The sequence below is a fragment of the Cnephaeus nilssonii genome (assembly GCF_951640355.1).
Source record: "Cnephaeus nilssonii genome assembly, chromosome: 9".
NCBI lineage: Eukaryota > Metazoa > Chordata > Mammalia > Chiroptera > Vespertilionidae > Cnephaeus > Cnephaeus nilssonii.
In genome coordinates, this window is record NC_137080.1 from 76,090,242 (window position 1) to 76,106,904 (window position 16,663).

General features: G+C 52.7%; 1 protein-coding gene across 7 annotated transcripts in view; it reads left to right on the top strand.

The window, feature by feature from the left end:
* Positions 1–345: 345 nt before the first annotated feature.
* Positions 346–16,663, top strand: part of LOC307105088 (patr class I histocompatibility antigen, A-126 alpha chain-like) — a 52,812-nt gene continuing 36,494 nt past the window's right edge. For 3 of the 7 annotated variants that reach the window (XR_013813986.1, XM_079780553.1, XM_079780550.1), the window contains exons 1-5: positions 346–471; positions 733–1,002; positions 1,230–1,505; positions 2,095–2,370; positions 2,489–2,602. Coding sequence is in view for 6 of the 7 variants with exons in the window: in XM_079780553.1 (XP_079636679.1) it covers positions 399–471; positions 733–1,002; positions 1,230–1,505; positions 2,095–2,370; positions 2,489–2,602 (1,009 nt within the window). In the remaining variant the exon portion in view is untranslated. Of the gene's footprint in view, positions 472–732; positions 1,003–1,229; positions 1,506–2,094; positions 2,371–2,488; positions 2,603–3,039; positions 3,073–3,205; positions 3,252–3,403; positions 3,951–16,663 lie in introns of those variants that run through there. The other 4 variants (XM_079780551.1, XM_079780545.1, XM_079780552.1 and 1 more) reach the window with 4 other exon arrangements.

A 16,663-nucleotide genomic window follows, 5' to 3' on the forward strand; every position in this document is an offset into this window, starting at 1 on the left:
GGGTTCCAGGAGGAGAAGGGGAGGAAAGGGCTGGTCCCAGCCTGGGGTGTCTCCCTGGTTCTCACACAGCCCTGGGCAGGACTGAGGGAGACGGTGTGACAGGAGCTCTCCGTGCAGGGGGAGGGGTCAGGGCAACGTCCCAGGTCCCAGGCCTGGTCTCAGGGTCCCAGCCCCAGGGCGGAGGCTGAAGCGGGAAGCTCTGTGTTGGGGAGTCCCCACCTCCCTGCAGTTTCACTTCTCCCTCTCACAACCTGTGTGGGGCCCTTCTTCCCGGATACTCGTGACGCGTCTCTAGTTCTCACTCCCATTGGGTGTCAGGGGCTAGAGAAGCCAATCAGGGTCACCTCTGTCCCCAGTTATAAGTCTCTGCGGACTCACAGACTCCCCAGACCTGGAGGATGCTGCTCATGGGGTCCCCAGTCCCCCTCCTGCTGCTCTGGGGGGCCCTGGCCCTGACCCAGACCTGGGCGGGTGAGTGCGGGGTCCAGAGGGAATGGCCTCTGGGGAGGAGGAGCGAGGGGACCCTGCGGGGGCACAGGACCCGGGAAAGGGCGTCTTCACCGCCCCCGCCCACACCCCAGACCCCAGCCCGTCCTGACCCCTCTCTTCTCCCTCCCGCTGCCCCTGTTTCCTCTCCCGGGCCCCTTCCCCTCTCCAGTCCTTCCGACCCCGGACCCCGAACCCGCGCCGGGAGGAGGGTCGCGGTGTCAGCCCCTCCGCTCCGGCCCCCAGGCCCCCACTCCCTGAGAATTTTCTCCACCACCGTGTCCCGGCCCGGCGGCGGGGAGGCCCGGTACCTGGATGTCAGCTACGTGGACGACACGCAGCTTGAGCGGTTCGACAGCGACTCGGAGAGTCAGAGGTCGGAGCCGCGGGCGCCCTGGATGGAGCGGGAGGAGCCGGGCTATTGGGACCTGAGCACGCGGAACGCCAAGGGCAATGCACAGACTTTCCGAGCGGACCTGCAGACCGCCCTGGAGTACTACAACCAGAGCGAGGACGGTGAGCCCACGGGCCGGGCGGTCCCGACCCCCATTGCCACGGACGGGCCGGGATCGCCCCGAGTGTCCAAGTGAGAGTTTCACCCCAAACCCACTCCCCTGAAACACACACCCGGGAGGAGGAGCCCTAAGAACTTGGACCCGGTTTTACTTTCAGTTTCTGTTTAATCCCCGCGGATGGGGCAGGGGCGGGGCTCAGTGGGTGACACTGACCTCCGGGCGGGTCAGGGTCTCACACGCTCCAGTGGATGTATGGCTGTGACATGGGGCCGGACGGGCGCCTCCTCCGCGGTTATCACCAGTTCGCCTACGATGGCACCGACTACCTCGCCTTGAACGAGGACCTGAGCTCCTGGACCGCGGCCAACACCGCAGCTCAGATCACCCTGCGCAAGTGGGGGGCAGTCAGTGAGGCTGAGCGATTCAGGAACCTCCTGGAGGAGGACTGCCTGGAGTGGCTGCACAGATTCCTGGAGAAAGGGAAGGAGGCGCTGCAGCGCGCAGGTACCAGGGTCCAGGGACCTTCCTCATCTCCCCTGGGGCTGGGGCTCAACAAGGAGACAGGACACAGGATCAGTGTCAGACACCCCTCCTTGGGGCCAGGAGACTGAGTCCGCTGGCTTTTCAGATCCAGTGACGCCCACCCTTCTCTCAGGGACACTTTGGGGTGCAGTCTCTCAGGGACAATTAGAGGGGAGACCAAGCCTGAAATAACTGATCAGGGTTCCCATTGACCCTGCAGTGGCTCTGGGACCCATGGGCGACTTGCTCTCTCAGGCCCTGTTCCCTCCCCTCACCCAGTGTACTTGAGGTCTGACACGGACTTTTCTGAGTCATTTGGCCTCCACCCAGGACAGGACCAGAAATCCGTTTCTCCCCCTGAGGCCTGCCTCCCACCCTGGGCTGTGTCCCTCTGACTAGAACTTTCTAAAGACTAGAGACCATCCCCAGATGCTGTGTCCAGGCTGCTGGCTGCTTGTGTGCTCCCTCGCCCTCCCCAGGTGTCCTGTCCACTCTCAGGTGGTCACATGGGTGCTGCTGGAGGGTCCCCTGACAATGCCAAGTTCCTGAAATTCCTCACCCTTCTCCTCAGACCCTCCAAAGACACACGTGACCCACCACCCCATCTCTGACCGCGAGGTCACCCTGAGGTGCTGGGCCCGGGGCTTCTACCCTGCGGACATCAGCCTGACCTGGCAGCGTGATGGGGAGGAGCAGACCCAGGACATGGAGCTTGTGGAGACCCGGCCTGCGGGGGATGGGACCTTCCAGAAGTGGGCAGCCCTGGTGGTGCCCCCTGGAGAGGAGCAGAGATACACGTGCCATGTGCAGCACGAGGGGCTGCCCGAGCCCCTGACCCTGAGATGGGGTGAGGCGGGGCGTGGGCACAGAGCCTGGTCTCAGGGAAGCAGGGGCCTGTGGAGGACTTCAGGGGGTCTGGGCTGAGGCCTGGGGGTCAGGGCCCTCACCTCCCCTTCCCTTCCCAGAGCCGTCTTCTTGGAACATTATCTCCCTAGTGGCCCTGGTTGTGGGCCTGGTCATCCTTGGAGCTGTGGTCGCTGTGGTCGCTGGATTGATGTGGAGGAGGAGGAAGCTCTCAGGTAGGGAAGGGGTGGGGCTGAGTGTCTTGTCTCACTGGGGGTTGCAAGCCCAGGTAGAAGTGTGTTCTGCTTCATTAATGGCAAGTACCATCCCCACACGTGTGGTTGCCCAGTGTGGGGCCCTATTTGCTGACACTCACGCTTCAGTAAGACACAGGTGAACATGAGGGACAGATTCATCACCTTGATGATTCTAGTGAGGGGGCCTGGTGCCCAGCACTCCCAGCTCAGGGTGGAATGTCCCTGTTGAGGACAGACCTCCGGGAGGATGGCTGGTCCACTCCCCTCATGTGTAGTTTCTTCACGTTTCCTGATCCTGCCCTGGGTATGTAGTCTCAGTTCTGGAAACTTCTCTGGACTCCAGGACTAGGAGTTCCTTTAGGACCTCATGGCCCCGCCTCCTCCCTGTCTTCTCACAGGATGTTTTCTTCTCACAGGTGGACAAGGAGGGACCTATGCTCAGGCTGCCAGTGAGTATGGAGGGTGACCCCTGAGATCATGTGATAGTACAGACTGGATCCCATGGGGGCCTCACCCCCATAGTTCCTTCCTTAGTCTCCTCTCCTGGGGGCTCTGACCCCATCCTGTTTTGTTCTACCCCAGGCAGCGATAGTGCCCAGGGCTCTGATGCATCTCTCACGGCTTCTAAAGATGAGAGGCTGACGACAGCAGGGGTTGGGGAAAAAGGGAGAGGACCGGGTGATGGGGATTCTTTGGGACATAGTGAGCCTGCATGGGCTGTTGAGAATGTCACTGCTTACAGCCACTGAACTGCATTTGTTCTTCATCATTTTCTTCCACAGCGTGAGGCACTTGTCGGGGACTGAGTGATGGGAGATTTGTTCACGCTCCCACTTTGTGATTCGGGAACCTCTGATTTCTTTCTGCCAACGGCATCTGAATGTGTGTGTTCCTATCAGCAGAGTGTGAGGAGGTGGGAGGCCAGCCCACCCCTGTCCGCCACACCCCCTCCCCAGCCTTCCTGTCCAGCAGAGGAGGGGCTGGCCCTCCCCATTCCTGTGTGTGCTTCCTGGTGCGCTCAGCTGCAGCTCCTTACTGCCTGATTGAAATGAGTCTGGATATGCATTCTTCTTCACTTCTTGCCGTGAAGGGGTGATGGGTTCATTAAAGGAGAACAGCCCGGCTGGTGTGCCTCCGTGGCTGAGTGTCCACCCAGGAACCAGGAAGTGATGGTTGGATTCCCCTTCAGGGCATATGCCCAGATTTCAGCTCAGTTCTCACCCGGGTCGAGCAAGTGGCAACCAATGGACGATTCTCTCTCATCATTGATGTTTCAATCTGTCTCTCCCTCTTCTTTCCTATCTTGGAAAATCAATAAAAATATTTTTTTAAAAAATAATTAAAGAAGAAGATCCTAAAATTTGAGAGGAAATAAATGGAAGCACCGAGAACTTTTCAGGTCCTGTGTGTTTGCTGTGCTGAGGCTGTTGCTGGGGGACAGGAGAGGCTGCGAGGACCGAGTTTGGTCAGGGCTGTGCCCAGTTGGTTCCTGGTCTCTCTTCAGCTGGGTCACCTCTCTGCTCCTTTGTCCTTCTCCCTTCAGTAGAACCTTGTCCCACCAGGACTTTCCATCACAGGGACTCCAACATCACCAGGCTTTGTACACTGTCCTCATGAGGAACATCTCCAAAACCGTGGGCAGCAAGGCCTTCCAGTGTGCGGGTCAGCCTAGGCTCAGGCCTGGGTCCTGCCCTCAGCCCTCATCTTCTGGGATTTATTTGTTGTTTCTTTGTTTGTGTAGAAGGCTATGCCTGTTTGTGTTCTTGTTAGGAGTTTTGGTCTCTTTCTTCTTTTGAGTGTCCCCTATCCAGCATCAGCCAGAGGTGATTTAGTTGTCTGTTATTGTGCCCACGAGGCACAGGGGTCCTGGCACACAAGAATCCATGGTCTGGAGAGATGAATTTTCAGTCTCATTTTGCTCTTGGCTCCTTCCAGGAATTGATTGTTCTTTCCATCTTTTCCTAAACTCTCAGTGCAACCAGGTCCTGGAAGTAGCAGAGAGGAGGGGTCCTGTAATTGGTCATCTTAGATAGGTTCCTGTTGGTATTCTACTCTGCTAGCCCACCCTCTCTCCCTGCCTTGCCCTCTAGTGCTGGCTGCAGTGGGAACCCTGGGATTTCTGCAGCAGAGTCTCCTGTAGAATCAGGGAGAGCCGCTCTGTGGGAAGAGCAGGTGCACGGATGTGCATGTGAGAGCTCGCTGTGCTGTAGCTGCCACAGGACAGCTGTGGTCTGAGGCCACGTTAATGAAGACGTGTCTGTAGCACAGGGAGGTGCTCTGCATTGATCATTCATGAACCAATATTGTTTGTGTGTAACATGTGTGACAGTGTTTCTGCATGTGGGGAACATTGAAGGAAAATCAGAAAAGCTGCTTTCCTGTGGGACATACGTTGTGTGGGAAGAAACAGAGTGAATGAAAAAGCACAGTAAACAAGGAAGGCGTCTGTGTGACAAGGGGTAACTGTTCTGGGAAAAAACGCCGTGAGGAAGGCAATCCCAAGTGTGGCTGTGGAGGACACGGACCATGGCTGTTTTGATTTCAGAGAGAAAGGGAGAGGGAGAGAGAAACATCAATGATGGGAGAGAATCATTGATCGGCTGCCTCCTGCACATCCCCTGCTGGGGATCGAGCCTGCCACCCAGGCATGTGACCTTGACCAGAATCCAACTCAGGACTCTTCAGTCCCCAGGCCAATGCTCTAATCCACTGAGTTAAACCACCAAGGTGTGTCTATTTGATTTGGTTGGCCAGTCAATGGGGGCCTCCTTGGGAAGGTGAGCTTCTGGAAAGCATTGAAGGCCCTGAGGAATTATCCCTGAGGATGTCGGAAGAAAGTGCTTTCCAGCAGGGAACCTCCAGTGCGAATGGCCTTGGGCAGGAGTGTGTCTGGTTTGAGAGGGAGGAGGCCAGTGTGGGAATGCAGCAGAGAGTAATGGAGATGAGGTAAAGACAAGGCCAGACCTCCTGGGCCTGGAGGATGGAAGAAGGGCAGGGACTGTGCTCTGAGTGAGGAGGGAGCCACAGGAGAGTTTAGAGCAGGAGAGGCCTGGCCTGTACACCCTTTAAAGGATCACTGTGGCTGTTGAGCTGTGTACAGTGGGAGGTGAGGGGCTGTGGGGAGGCAGGAGGAGGCTGGGAGGGGCTCCAGGCTGGAGAGGCTTCAGGGGCTGAGTGGTGGAAAGACAGGGCATGCTGGGATTCTGGTTCCTTCTGAAGGTGGACTTCAGAGCGTGCCTAATGGTTAATCTGGGGCATGTGAGAGAGGAGTCAAGGTCACCAAAAATCTCAGAGGACACAAGTAGAGAGACAGAGCTCCCATTAGCAGAGATGGGGAGACTCTGGAGCAGCCTATTTGAGGGGCATGACAGGCCTTCATTTTAAGCGATGCTGGAGCGGAGTGTCTGTTACAACACACGGGAGTCGTCGCATTGGCAGTTGGACAGAGGAGTCTTGGGATCAGGAGAGATGTTGGTTGGAGAAGCAGACTTGGGAGGTGACACAGGTAAATGACATTTGAGGACCAACGAGTTCACAAATGGACTGATGGCTAGAGGAAACAACGAAAGGACTGAACCCAGGACCCAGTGCTGAGCCATCTGGTCAGACCACACACCAGAGCCGACTGCTCTGTTCTGTCTCCGGGTCTGAAAACACTTGGACCATGGAGGCCCTAACGTTCCTGTGCGCAGGAACCACCTGGACCTCTTGTTAGGTCAGGACGTCCGGAGCAGAGTGTGAGAGTCTGGCTCTATCCCAAGGTGTTGATGCTGCTGGTCTTCAGATCCTACATTGAGCAGCGAGAACCCAGACCAGGACTCCCCGTGTGTGAGTGTCAGCCTCGCCTGCAGGGTTGTTACACAGGTGGTTCTGGTCTGTGCCTAATTCTCTGGGACTGTGGGTCTGAGAGAGGTTGGGGTTTTGTAAGAAGCTCACAAGCAATCCTGGGGCTCAGCCAGCCTGGGAACCACTGAGGCCAGTGCCAGAGCTCAGGGTGGGGAGGGGTTTTACATCCACATTTAAAGGGTTCATTTTTCCTTGGAAAGAAAAGGGAGGACTTTTGTCATCAGTTATGAGCCCTGATGTTGGAAGTTACATGTCATTCTGCCATGGGGTAGAGTCAGGTGGAAGGGTTAGGACATGGGCCCTGAGTCCCAATAATAACATCTCTGAAGGCTTTCTCTCTGAAGCTGTTCCCTAGATATAATTCTTAGAGCAAACAATTGAATCCCAAGCTATTCTAATCTATATAATAAAAGGATAATATGCTAATTAGACCGAACATCTTCCAGACGTCCTTCCTGATAAAAGCTGGGCCCGGGTAAAGCCACCCGTGGTCCTGGGCACCTGTGACTGTGGCCGGCCCAGGTGAAACCGCCCATGGTCCCGGGTGCCTGCAGCAGGTCTGGGCGAAGCTGCCCACGCTTCTGGGTGCCTGTGGCTGTGGCCAGCTAGGGCAAAGCTGCCCTTAGTCCCGGGTGCCTGCGGTCGGCCCTGGTGAAGCTGCCTGCGGTCCCAGTAGCCTTCCGCTGGCCAAAGGGAGGGAAGCTTGGGTCCTGAGTGCAGGGGCTGAGTCAGAGGCAATTAGGGGTGATCAGGCTGGCAGGGGAGCAGTTAGGGGCGATCAGGCAGGTAGGCAGAGGTGGTTAGGGACAATGAGGAAGACAGAGATGGTTAGGGGCTATCAGGTAGGCAAGCAGAGAGGGGTTAGGAGTGATCAGGCAGGCAGGCAGGTGAATGGTTAGGATCCAGCAGTACCAGATTGTGGGAGGGATGTCCTGGAAATCCCCTGAGGGTTCCCAGATTAGAGTGGGTGCTAGCCAGGCTGAGGCCCCCCTCCCCCAGCCAACGCCATGCACAAATTAAGTGCACCGGGCCTCTAGTTTAGATATAAAGTAGTATATATATGATATTGGGGTCTAATAGTATTTGGGGGGAAACCACAGGCTTCAAGTCACACAGCCAGAAACTGATCCACATTCAGCCCAGGTAGGGTCCTATATAGGAGCTACTGCTCTGGTGCTGGGCACAAATGTCACTGCTCACACCACTGACCCCTGATGCTGAACCCTGGCCCTCTGGCTGGGATGGCTACCTCTGCTGCTCCTGACACCTGCACTGTCACTGCCTCTCCCACCACCCTTGCCAAATGCAGCCTGCACAGTCCCAGCCTCTCTGTGTTACCGGGTCCTGAATCAGAGTCCGGCATGTGGTTACGTGTCCAGATTCATGAATGTTGGGGGACATGGGTTTCCCTCTCTTATGGAGGGACATGATATCTGCCTCTCACCAAGGCTCTTTATGTGTGGAATTCTCCTCCTGTAGGAAGAGAGTTCAGTTGCTGGGGTGAGGGATGGATAAGGATGACAAATCTCAAATGGAGCAAAGATCTGAGACTGGGACTTTGGGGTTGGCTGGAAACCAAGTGACAATAAAGGACAGCCCATCTGGAGGGCTACTCACTGGCTCTCTGTGGGATGGTGAGGAATTTTTGTCTGCAAAAAAATTAGTATTACAAGAAATGTTAAAGGAACTTCTCTTTTAAAAAAAATAAGAGAAAAAAATTCATAAATCTTAATAATAAAATGGTAAAAACTACATACCTATTGATATTCACTTTAAATGTAAGTGCATTAAATGGTCCAATCAAAAGCCATAGGGTAGCTGAATGGATGCGAAAACAAGACCCTTATATACGCTGTCTACAAGAGACTGACTTCAGATTGAAAGACACAGACCAAAAGTAAAGAGATCAAAGAGAGATTTCATGCAAATAGGAACAAACAAACTAAAAGCTGGGTAGTAATACTACCACCAGATAAAATAGATTTTAAAACAAAGGTTCTAATAAAAGGCAAAGAAGCACATTTCATAATGATAACGGGATCAATCCAACCAGAGGATATAACCCTTGTAAACATTAATGCACCCAACACAGGAGCACCTAAATGCACATGTAAAGCAAATATTAATGGATATAAAAGGATAGATTGACAGTTATATAGTCATAGAAGATCTATGCATATATAATGGAATATTACTCAGCCATAAAAAGAATGGAATCTTATCACTTGTAACAATATGGATGGATTTAGTGAGTATTATGCTAAGTTAAAGAAGTCACTAATATGTGAAATTTAAAAATCAAAATAAATGAATAAACAAAATAGAAACAGACCTAGATACAGAGAACAAACTGGTGTTTGCTAGAGAGGAGGGGGTTTGCATTGGAAGAAAAAGGTGAAGAGATAAAGAATTTCAAATTTGCTATCTTGTAGAGTCTGACAGAAAAGTATATGAAAAATTCACCAGTCAGGCCCCCAGTGACTGCAGCCCAACCCCGTGTGACATGGAGCAGAAGAACTGCCTGCTGAGCCCAGTCAACCAGAGAATGGGAGAGAATTAAAAGGATGTTTTACTGGGATAGCTTGTTACACAGGGGTCAATAACAGGAACACAGACCCTAGAGTTCACTGCAATTCCTATGTTCTCGTTAATGTCTGTCTCTCATGTCAGACTGTCAGCATCAGGAGAGCGGGTGTCTGACTGTTTTCATGAAATGTTTACCAGGCCTAAGGTGAAGCCTGGCACAGAGGCCCTCCGGCATCGTAGTGGGTGAAGGAGTGAGTAAATGCTGACCAGGCTCCTTACAGCTGATCTGAGTCAGGAACGGGGAGTCACTGTGTTTGGTTTGGAGCCTGTCTCAGTCCGATGGGGCTGCCATAACCAAACACCACTGACGGGGTGGCTGAAACACTACACGTTTATTTTCTCCCAGTTCTGGAGGCTTCAAGTCCAAGATCAAAGTGCCAGGCAATGTGGTTGCTGGTTGAGGGCCCTCTTGCTGGCTTGTAGGTGGCTGTCTTCTCCCCATGTCCTACCAGGGCCTTTCCTCTGTGTGCGCAGGGAGGGGGGTGTAGGTATCTGATATCTTTCTCTTATAACCACCTGTCCTGTCCCATTAGAGCCCCAACCCATGACCTCATCTAACCTTGATGATCTCCTTAAAGGCTCTGTCTCTAAATGCAGACACATTGGAGGGTTGATGCCTCAACATGTGCCTTTTGGGGGACACAACTCAGTCCATAAATGCTATCCCTCTGATGTGTGATTTTGTTACCTGCCAACTGGTCTCCATTTCCTGAGCCCCTCCTCAAGCCTGATGCTCAGTGCCCCCAGACTGTGGTCTCTCACACATGGGGCTCGCTGCCACACATGGGGCTCTGGGGAGCCCTCCCCTGGCGGACCCCCTGCCTGTTCAGCAACTCAAACAGGACCATAGCCTGGCTTATGACTGACAGAGCTTATTCCTCCCAGTTCTAGAGGCTGAGAAGTTCCAATCAAGGTGCCAGCAGATTCAGTGTCTGGTGAGGGCCACTCCTGGCTCATAGACGCCCGTCCCCTCACTGTGTCCCCCGATGTGGGCAAGGCCAGGCAGCTCTGGAGTCTCTGTTATCAGGGCTCCACCCTCATATGCCAATCGCCTTCCAAAGGCCTCACCTCCAAATACCATCACATTGGGGTTAGGTTTCCACCTGTGAATCTTGAGGGGACACACACATTCAGCCTATAGCACCCCCAGAGTCCTGGCTCAGCTCTCAGGAAGGAATGAGGCTTAGGGCTGAGGCTGCGGAGTTCCTATGTTCAGGGATGGGGGAGCAGAGAGCAGGGTGGGGAGGGTCCTGTCTGAGGAGGCGGGTGGTGGGTCCCCACAGAGGAAAGAGATGGGACCCCAGAGTCCTCTGGCCACACGCAGTGGAGGTGACGGGACCGCTGCTGGGCAGTGGGCAGCCTGTGTCCTCGCTGAGGTCCCTGTCGCCCAGCGCGGTGCCCAGCCCACACCCAGGTTCAGCGCCTGGTCCTCAGGGCCCTGGCCTGTTCCGAGGCCTGTCCTGTCCCAGGGGAGGAAGGGACCCCTGAGGGCCAGGACGGCCTGCTGCTCTGGGCTGGGCTCAGACTTGGCAGGGGCACTGGCCCAGCTAGTGGGACCCTGGACAGCCCAGGACTTGGGACCAGGGCTCTTCCCTACAGGGGCAGCCCAGCCCTTTGCTGTCTGTGACCCGGAGGACCCCACCCAAACACCAGCAGGTGTCCCCATGGCACACCCTCCCCTGCTGCTCTCCTCCCTGAAGCCTCTACCCCTCTGCGTGCTGACTGCCCCATCCTGACCTCCTCAGGGGCATCCTTGCCTTCCCAGGCCTGACACCCCAGCCCCACCCCACCCCAAGCTCTGAGACAAGTGGCACTTGTTCCCAGGAGGAAGGTCTCTAGCTCCAGAGGCAGCAGCAGGAACAGGGAAAAGGTTCTTGGGTGTCCAAGGTCCCATCCGGGGGACTAAGGACTCCTAGTTTGATTGTGGGGTGCAGCTGGACCTGGGAGCCAGTGTTTATGGCCCAGGAGACCTGGCTCTTTCCTGAGGCAGCGTCCACGGTGACTCAATGGGGAGGAAGAATCAACATCAGTGTGCATTTGGAGAAACACTTTGCACCCCGAATTTGGCCTCCCTCCTGCATTCAAAGCCCTGTTCTGGTGCTGGGACAGAGGGAGATCCTGGGAGGTCCTGGCTGAGCAACAGAAAGGGGAGCAGGCTCTTCTGTCCTCAGCCCTGTGACCACACGGGGGCGCCGCCGCGCTGCTCCCTGCTGCCTGCGCCCTGGCAGGGGCTGTACTGTGTGTGGGTCAGAGGGGGCTGACTTGAAGGCGGGGCTTCCGCGGGGGATGAAGAAGCTTTGGTGAGTCCTGGGCTCCACAGTGTCAAGGTCAGGACAGGACAGGGATTGACTAAGAAGATGCTCAGGAGCCAGGAGACATCTCTGAGGTTCCCATCTCCTCACTGGCACCCCCTCTCTCCAATCCCTTGAGGACAACACCATGGAAACCTGAAAAGTAGAAACATTTTCTTCTACTCCCTATTTCTGTGGGGTGTGTGTGTGTGTGTGTGTGTGTGTGTGTGTGTGTGTTTTCCTCAAACTCAGTTTTTGAAATAAAATTGTCTCTTATTTGGGAACAACATCTCAATGTCTCCACAACCTTCCACAGTGGGGAGCTGCACATTGGGACTGTTGGGGCTAAAGCACCACTCCCAGGGCCTTCTGTCCCCCAGAAGGACAGCAGAGCGGCCCCAGTGCCAGGGGTCACACCTGGCGCCCCAGAGGTCACAGCTCCAACACCAAGCTATCCCTGAGACCTCCTGTGAGCACAGCCCCCCTCTCAGGGTCCAGAGTGAGCCCGTGCACATCCTCTAAGACCCTCCTCTCCCTCAGGCATCCACCCCCTGATCCAGAAAGGCTCCACACACTGCCATGAAGACCCAGCCACCGGAAACCTCCTCATCTCCATCCTCACAGCCCCAGTGACAGCCCCAAACTGTGCTCCTCCCACCTCCTCTCTCACACACTCACCACCACCATCAGCCCTGAATCCACCAGGACTAACCTCATTCCGTCCTATTGCTGTTTGTCTCGGTCACTCAGTCTCCCAAACATCCTACGGTCTCCTCTCCACAAGCACCCCCTCCCACACATACTGTATCCTCACACATCACCTCCCACTGCCCTTCCCAGGGTTCCCAGCCCAGGACCAGCCCAATGAGCACCACCCTCCCCAGGATGCTCCTGCACCTCGCAGCTCTGAGGGAAACCTGGGTCTTCCTGGGACACGGCTCCCTCTGAAGTATCTTCCTATGGGTGTCTCCCCTCCCCAGACCTGGTACCCCATGTCCCTCACTCATCCCTGAACATTTTCTCCCATGAATCTTCTGCCATCAGATTGGAGCCCCAAGTTCCCTCCTTGTAGGTATTCGCTGTGGGCCCCGAGGCCATTCCTGATTTCTTCCAGCTCCTGGCTCACTGTCACCCTCCCCAGAGCGCTCCCTCTTTGATCCTCGATGATTTCAATAAAATCAGATGTGGAAGGCTGAACAGTGGCCCCCAGAGAAGTTCCACTGGAATCCATGGAGCCTGTGAGCAGGTTTCCTGACCTGGCAAAGGGACATGGGCGAGGTAATGAAGGGTAAGGACCTTGGATGGGGACACTGTCCTGGGTGATCTGGGCGGGCCAATCAAGGCACATAGACCCTGAAAGCAGAGAAGTTTCTCTGGCTGGAGGCAGGGGTGCGGCAGGAGAGATGAGGTGGAGGGGAGTCAGCGAGGCTCAAGGTTGGGGAAGGACTGGCTGTGCTATAGGGGCCACGGTCCGGGGCCACGGTCCAGGACCACAGGTGTCCTCTGGGAGCTCAGAGGGCTCTAAGTCCTGCATCTGTAGGAATCTGCCTTCACATAACCAAGTGGATGAGCCTGGCAGGACTCAGTGAGGAGCAGAGACCTGGCCACACATGTACTTAGTGCGGAGAGGACATGTGGGATGTGGGATAGACATAACCGTGACATAGTAAATGGGTGTTGTTCACAGGAACTCGGTTTGTGCTCATTGTCCAGCAGGGACAGGCATGGGGCATATATGGGATATCTTCATACCTTCCCCTCAATTGTTCTGTGAACCTAAAATCTAAATTAAGTCTATGTCTCTAAAGCTACACGTGTTCTGCCCAAATAAACTTGGACACTCACAACAGTTTCAATTTTTCAAAGACATAGTGAATTTCCTTGAACTGCTTTCATTGCCTTTTTAAATTAAAAATCATGAAGCAATTCAAACATTTTTAAAAGGGAAATAACATGGCACCCATGTACCTAATGCCTAGATTTAGCAAATATTTATATTATACACTATCTGTTTCAGTGCTTATAGAAATAAGACATTACAGATAAAATCCAAGTTCCCTAGTCTCCCATTCTTTCTCACTCTCCTAGAGGAAAATCAGTAACCTGAAGGTGCTGTGTGATCTCCCGCTCCTGAATATCCATCAGACCTTTATCTAATGTCACTTTGACTATTTTTGAAATTTATGTAAATGGCATTATACAAGAAATACTCTCTTGACAATGTTTTTTTCACTCAATGTTTTGGTTTCAAGATATATCCCTGTTAATATGTGTAAATCCAGTTCATTCATTTTCATTGTTGTGTTGTATTTCATTGTCTGACTATAATGCTCCTTTTCCCCTATGAGAGTGAATTTTAAAATTTTTATATATAAAATATTGTTGCAAAGCATATATATAACATAGTGTTGTAAAGCATATATATAACATAGTGTTGTAAAGCATGTATATAACATAGTGTTGTAAAGCATATATATAACATAGTGTTGTAAAGCATATATATAACATAGTGTTGTAAAGCATATATATAACATAGTGTTGCAGCGCACACCCTTCCTTCAGTGCGTCTCCTCGTTGCTGTGGGCTGGCGTGGCCTCCGTGCTCCTCACACTGGGGACAGCGCACTCCCTCCGGCCCAGGCCCAGGTGAGGGCAGACACCGAGAGCAGCATCTGGAAACTGTGAAAGCAGCTCAGCTGAGTCCTTTTATGCCTATTGGGTCTGAGAGTGTAAACTACTCAGGCTTCTAACTTATGTCTGTCTTTACATTTTTTTGTTTTATTCATTTTTATTGTATTTTATAAAAATATTGAGCCTCAACAGGTTGGAATTTTTAAAAAACCACACTTTGGATTTCATCGTAGACAGTGTGAGAATCTCTGCAAAGTTTCTACTTCAAAGTGGCATTTCTGTCTCGATGGTCAGGTGCCTCTTTGGCTCGACAAGCTATTGCCCAGTCGCACTCCGGAATGGTCAAGTCAGTGTCCCACCTCATCTGCAGCGTAAGGGTTTCCTTATCGTCATCCTCACATTATTAGACTTTAAATCCTCGTCCCTCGATAGCAGTGAAATATTTGCTTTTAATTAGCATTTCTCTGATTGATAGTGGTTTGTTGGGTTCCCATTTGTTAAATCCACTGTAACAAGGTGGGTTTTCTCAATCTGCAGTTGTGGGGGAGTATGTCTTTAGCAATCCAGCTACAGGAGGTAAAGTGTGATTTCAGGCATCACTGGTTTGAGAGGAAGAGCCTCAGGAGAGCTGGTTCTGACTGGATGGAGGACAGGAAAAGCAGGTTGTCGCAGATTAATGCACAGGCAGTCCTTCAGGGTTGCTTTTTCCCCTAATATTTCAGTTTGGGGACAGTTGTTTCTGAATTGCCTGTTTACATCTTCTCCCCATTTTTCTAAGTAAAACAAAACCCGAAATGCAATGTGGATACACGAGAAAGCTTTTCAGTCTGTGTTCTAACTTGTCCTGAGTGCGTCTTACAGAATTTGACAGGACGGGGCCAGAGGTGACAGCAGTGAGGCAACACTGGTTCTGAGGAAAGTCACATGACCAATGCCAGCTGTGCAGGGAGCCGCTGGGTTTGCGGCCCTGATGCAAAGACTACACCAAGGCCGCCCCTGGGGAAACATAACTGCCAGGGGCGCCTCCCACTGACCATCTCCATGTTGAAGCGGGATGGTTTAACACTCATCTCTAGGTCTGTTTTCAGCTGTTACACAAAGTTTAATAAAAATAACTCCATCTACTCTGAGCAATGTCTCAGAAATATATCCCATCCTATAGTTCATAGAAAACCCCAACTTGGTATAGAAAGGCCTGCAAAGATCCTATATAATAAGGAGGTAGTATGCAAATTGATCACTCCAACACACAAGGTGGCTGCCCACATGTGGACACAAGATGTCTGCCACAAGATGGCCGGCAGGGGAGGGCAGTTGTGGGTATCAGACCAGCAGGGGAGGGTAGTTGTGGGCGATCAGGGTAGCAGAGGAGGGCAGTAGGGGGGACCAGGCCTGCAGGGGAGGACAGTTGTAGGGGACCCAGGACTGCAGGGGAGGGCAGTTGGTGGGAACTAGCCTGCAGGGGAGGGCAGTTGGTGGGAACTAGCCTGCAGGGGAGGGCAGTTGGGGGCAACCAGGCCTACAGGGGAGGACAGTTAGAGGTGACTGGGCCTGCAGGGGAGGGCAGTTAGGGGCAATTGCCTGGCAGGGGAGCAGTTAGGCATCGATCAGGCTGGCAGGGACGTGGATAGGGGGTGATCAGGCTGGCAGGCAGAAGTGCTTAGGGGCAATCAGGCAGGCAAGCGGTTGGGATCCAGCAGTTCTGGATTGTGAGAGGGATGTCCAAATGCCCGGCAGCCATACATCCCCTGAGGGGTCCCAGATTGGAGATGGTGCAGGCTGGGCTGAGGGACCCTCCCCTCCCCCCAACCCCCCTGCCCGGGCACAAATGTGGTATACCAGGCCTCTAGTTAGAGAAATAAAATTATACATGTCTAAGTATTAAAAATGGAAATTTTAATTTTGCTATTGAAGTCAATGATGAGTCTTTTTTTTAAAAAATATATTTTATCAATTTTTACAGAGAGGAAAGGAGAGGGATAGAGAGTTAGAAACATTGATGAGAGAGAAACATTGACCATCTGCGTCCCGCACACCTCTTACTGGGGATGTGCCCCCAACCAAGGTACATACCCTTGACCAGAATCTAACCTGGGACCTTTCAGTCTGAAGGCCAACACTCTATCCATTGAGCCAAACCAGTCAGGGCTCAATGATGAATCTTGGTCAATGAATGTTTATTTTAAAAGAAAACCCATGTATTCTACTAAGCGAAGCCAGTTAGAGAAAGCAAATATCACATGATCTCACTTGTAAGTGGAATCTAATGAACAAAATAAACTGGTGAATAAATAGGGCCAGAGATATGAATACATGGAACATAAGGGGTTTTAGAGGACTTGGGGGGAGGGAAAGAAAGAGATTAACCAAAGAACATATATGCATATTTGCATAACCCATGGACATAGACAGTAGCATCAGGAAAACCTGGGGTGGTCTGGGGGTTGGTGGAGGGGGGCAAAGAGGGATCTCAGATTAGAGAGGGTACAGGCTGGGCTGAGGGACCCTGCCCCCTGTGCATGAATTTTGTGCCCCAGGCCTCTAGTTTAAAATATTGAATTTAAAAAAATAAATAAATAATAAAATATTGAATTAATGCAAATTAAGATTTAAATGTTGATGTTGTTCATTTTGTGCAGAAATGGACTGCACATTTTACCCATCTTCATTTCTCAGGAATATTTTCT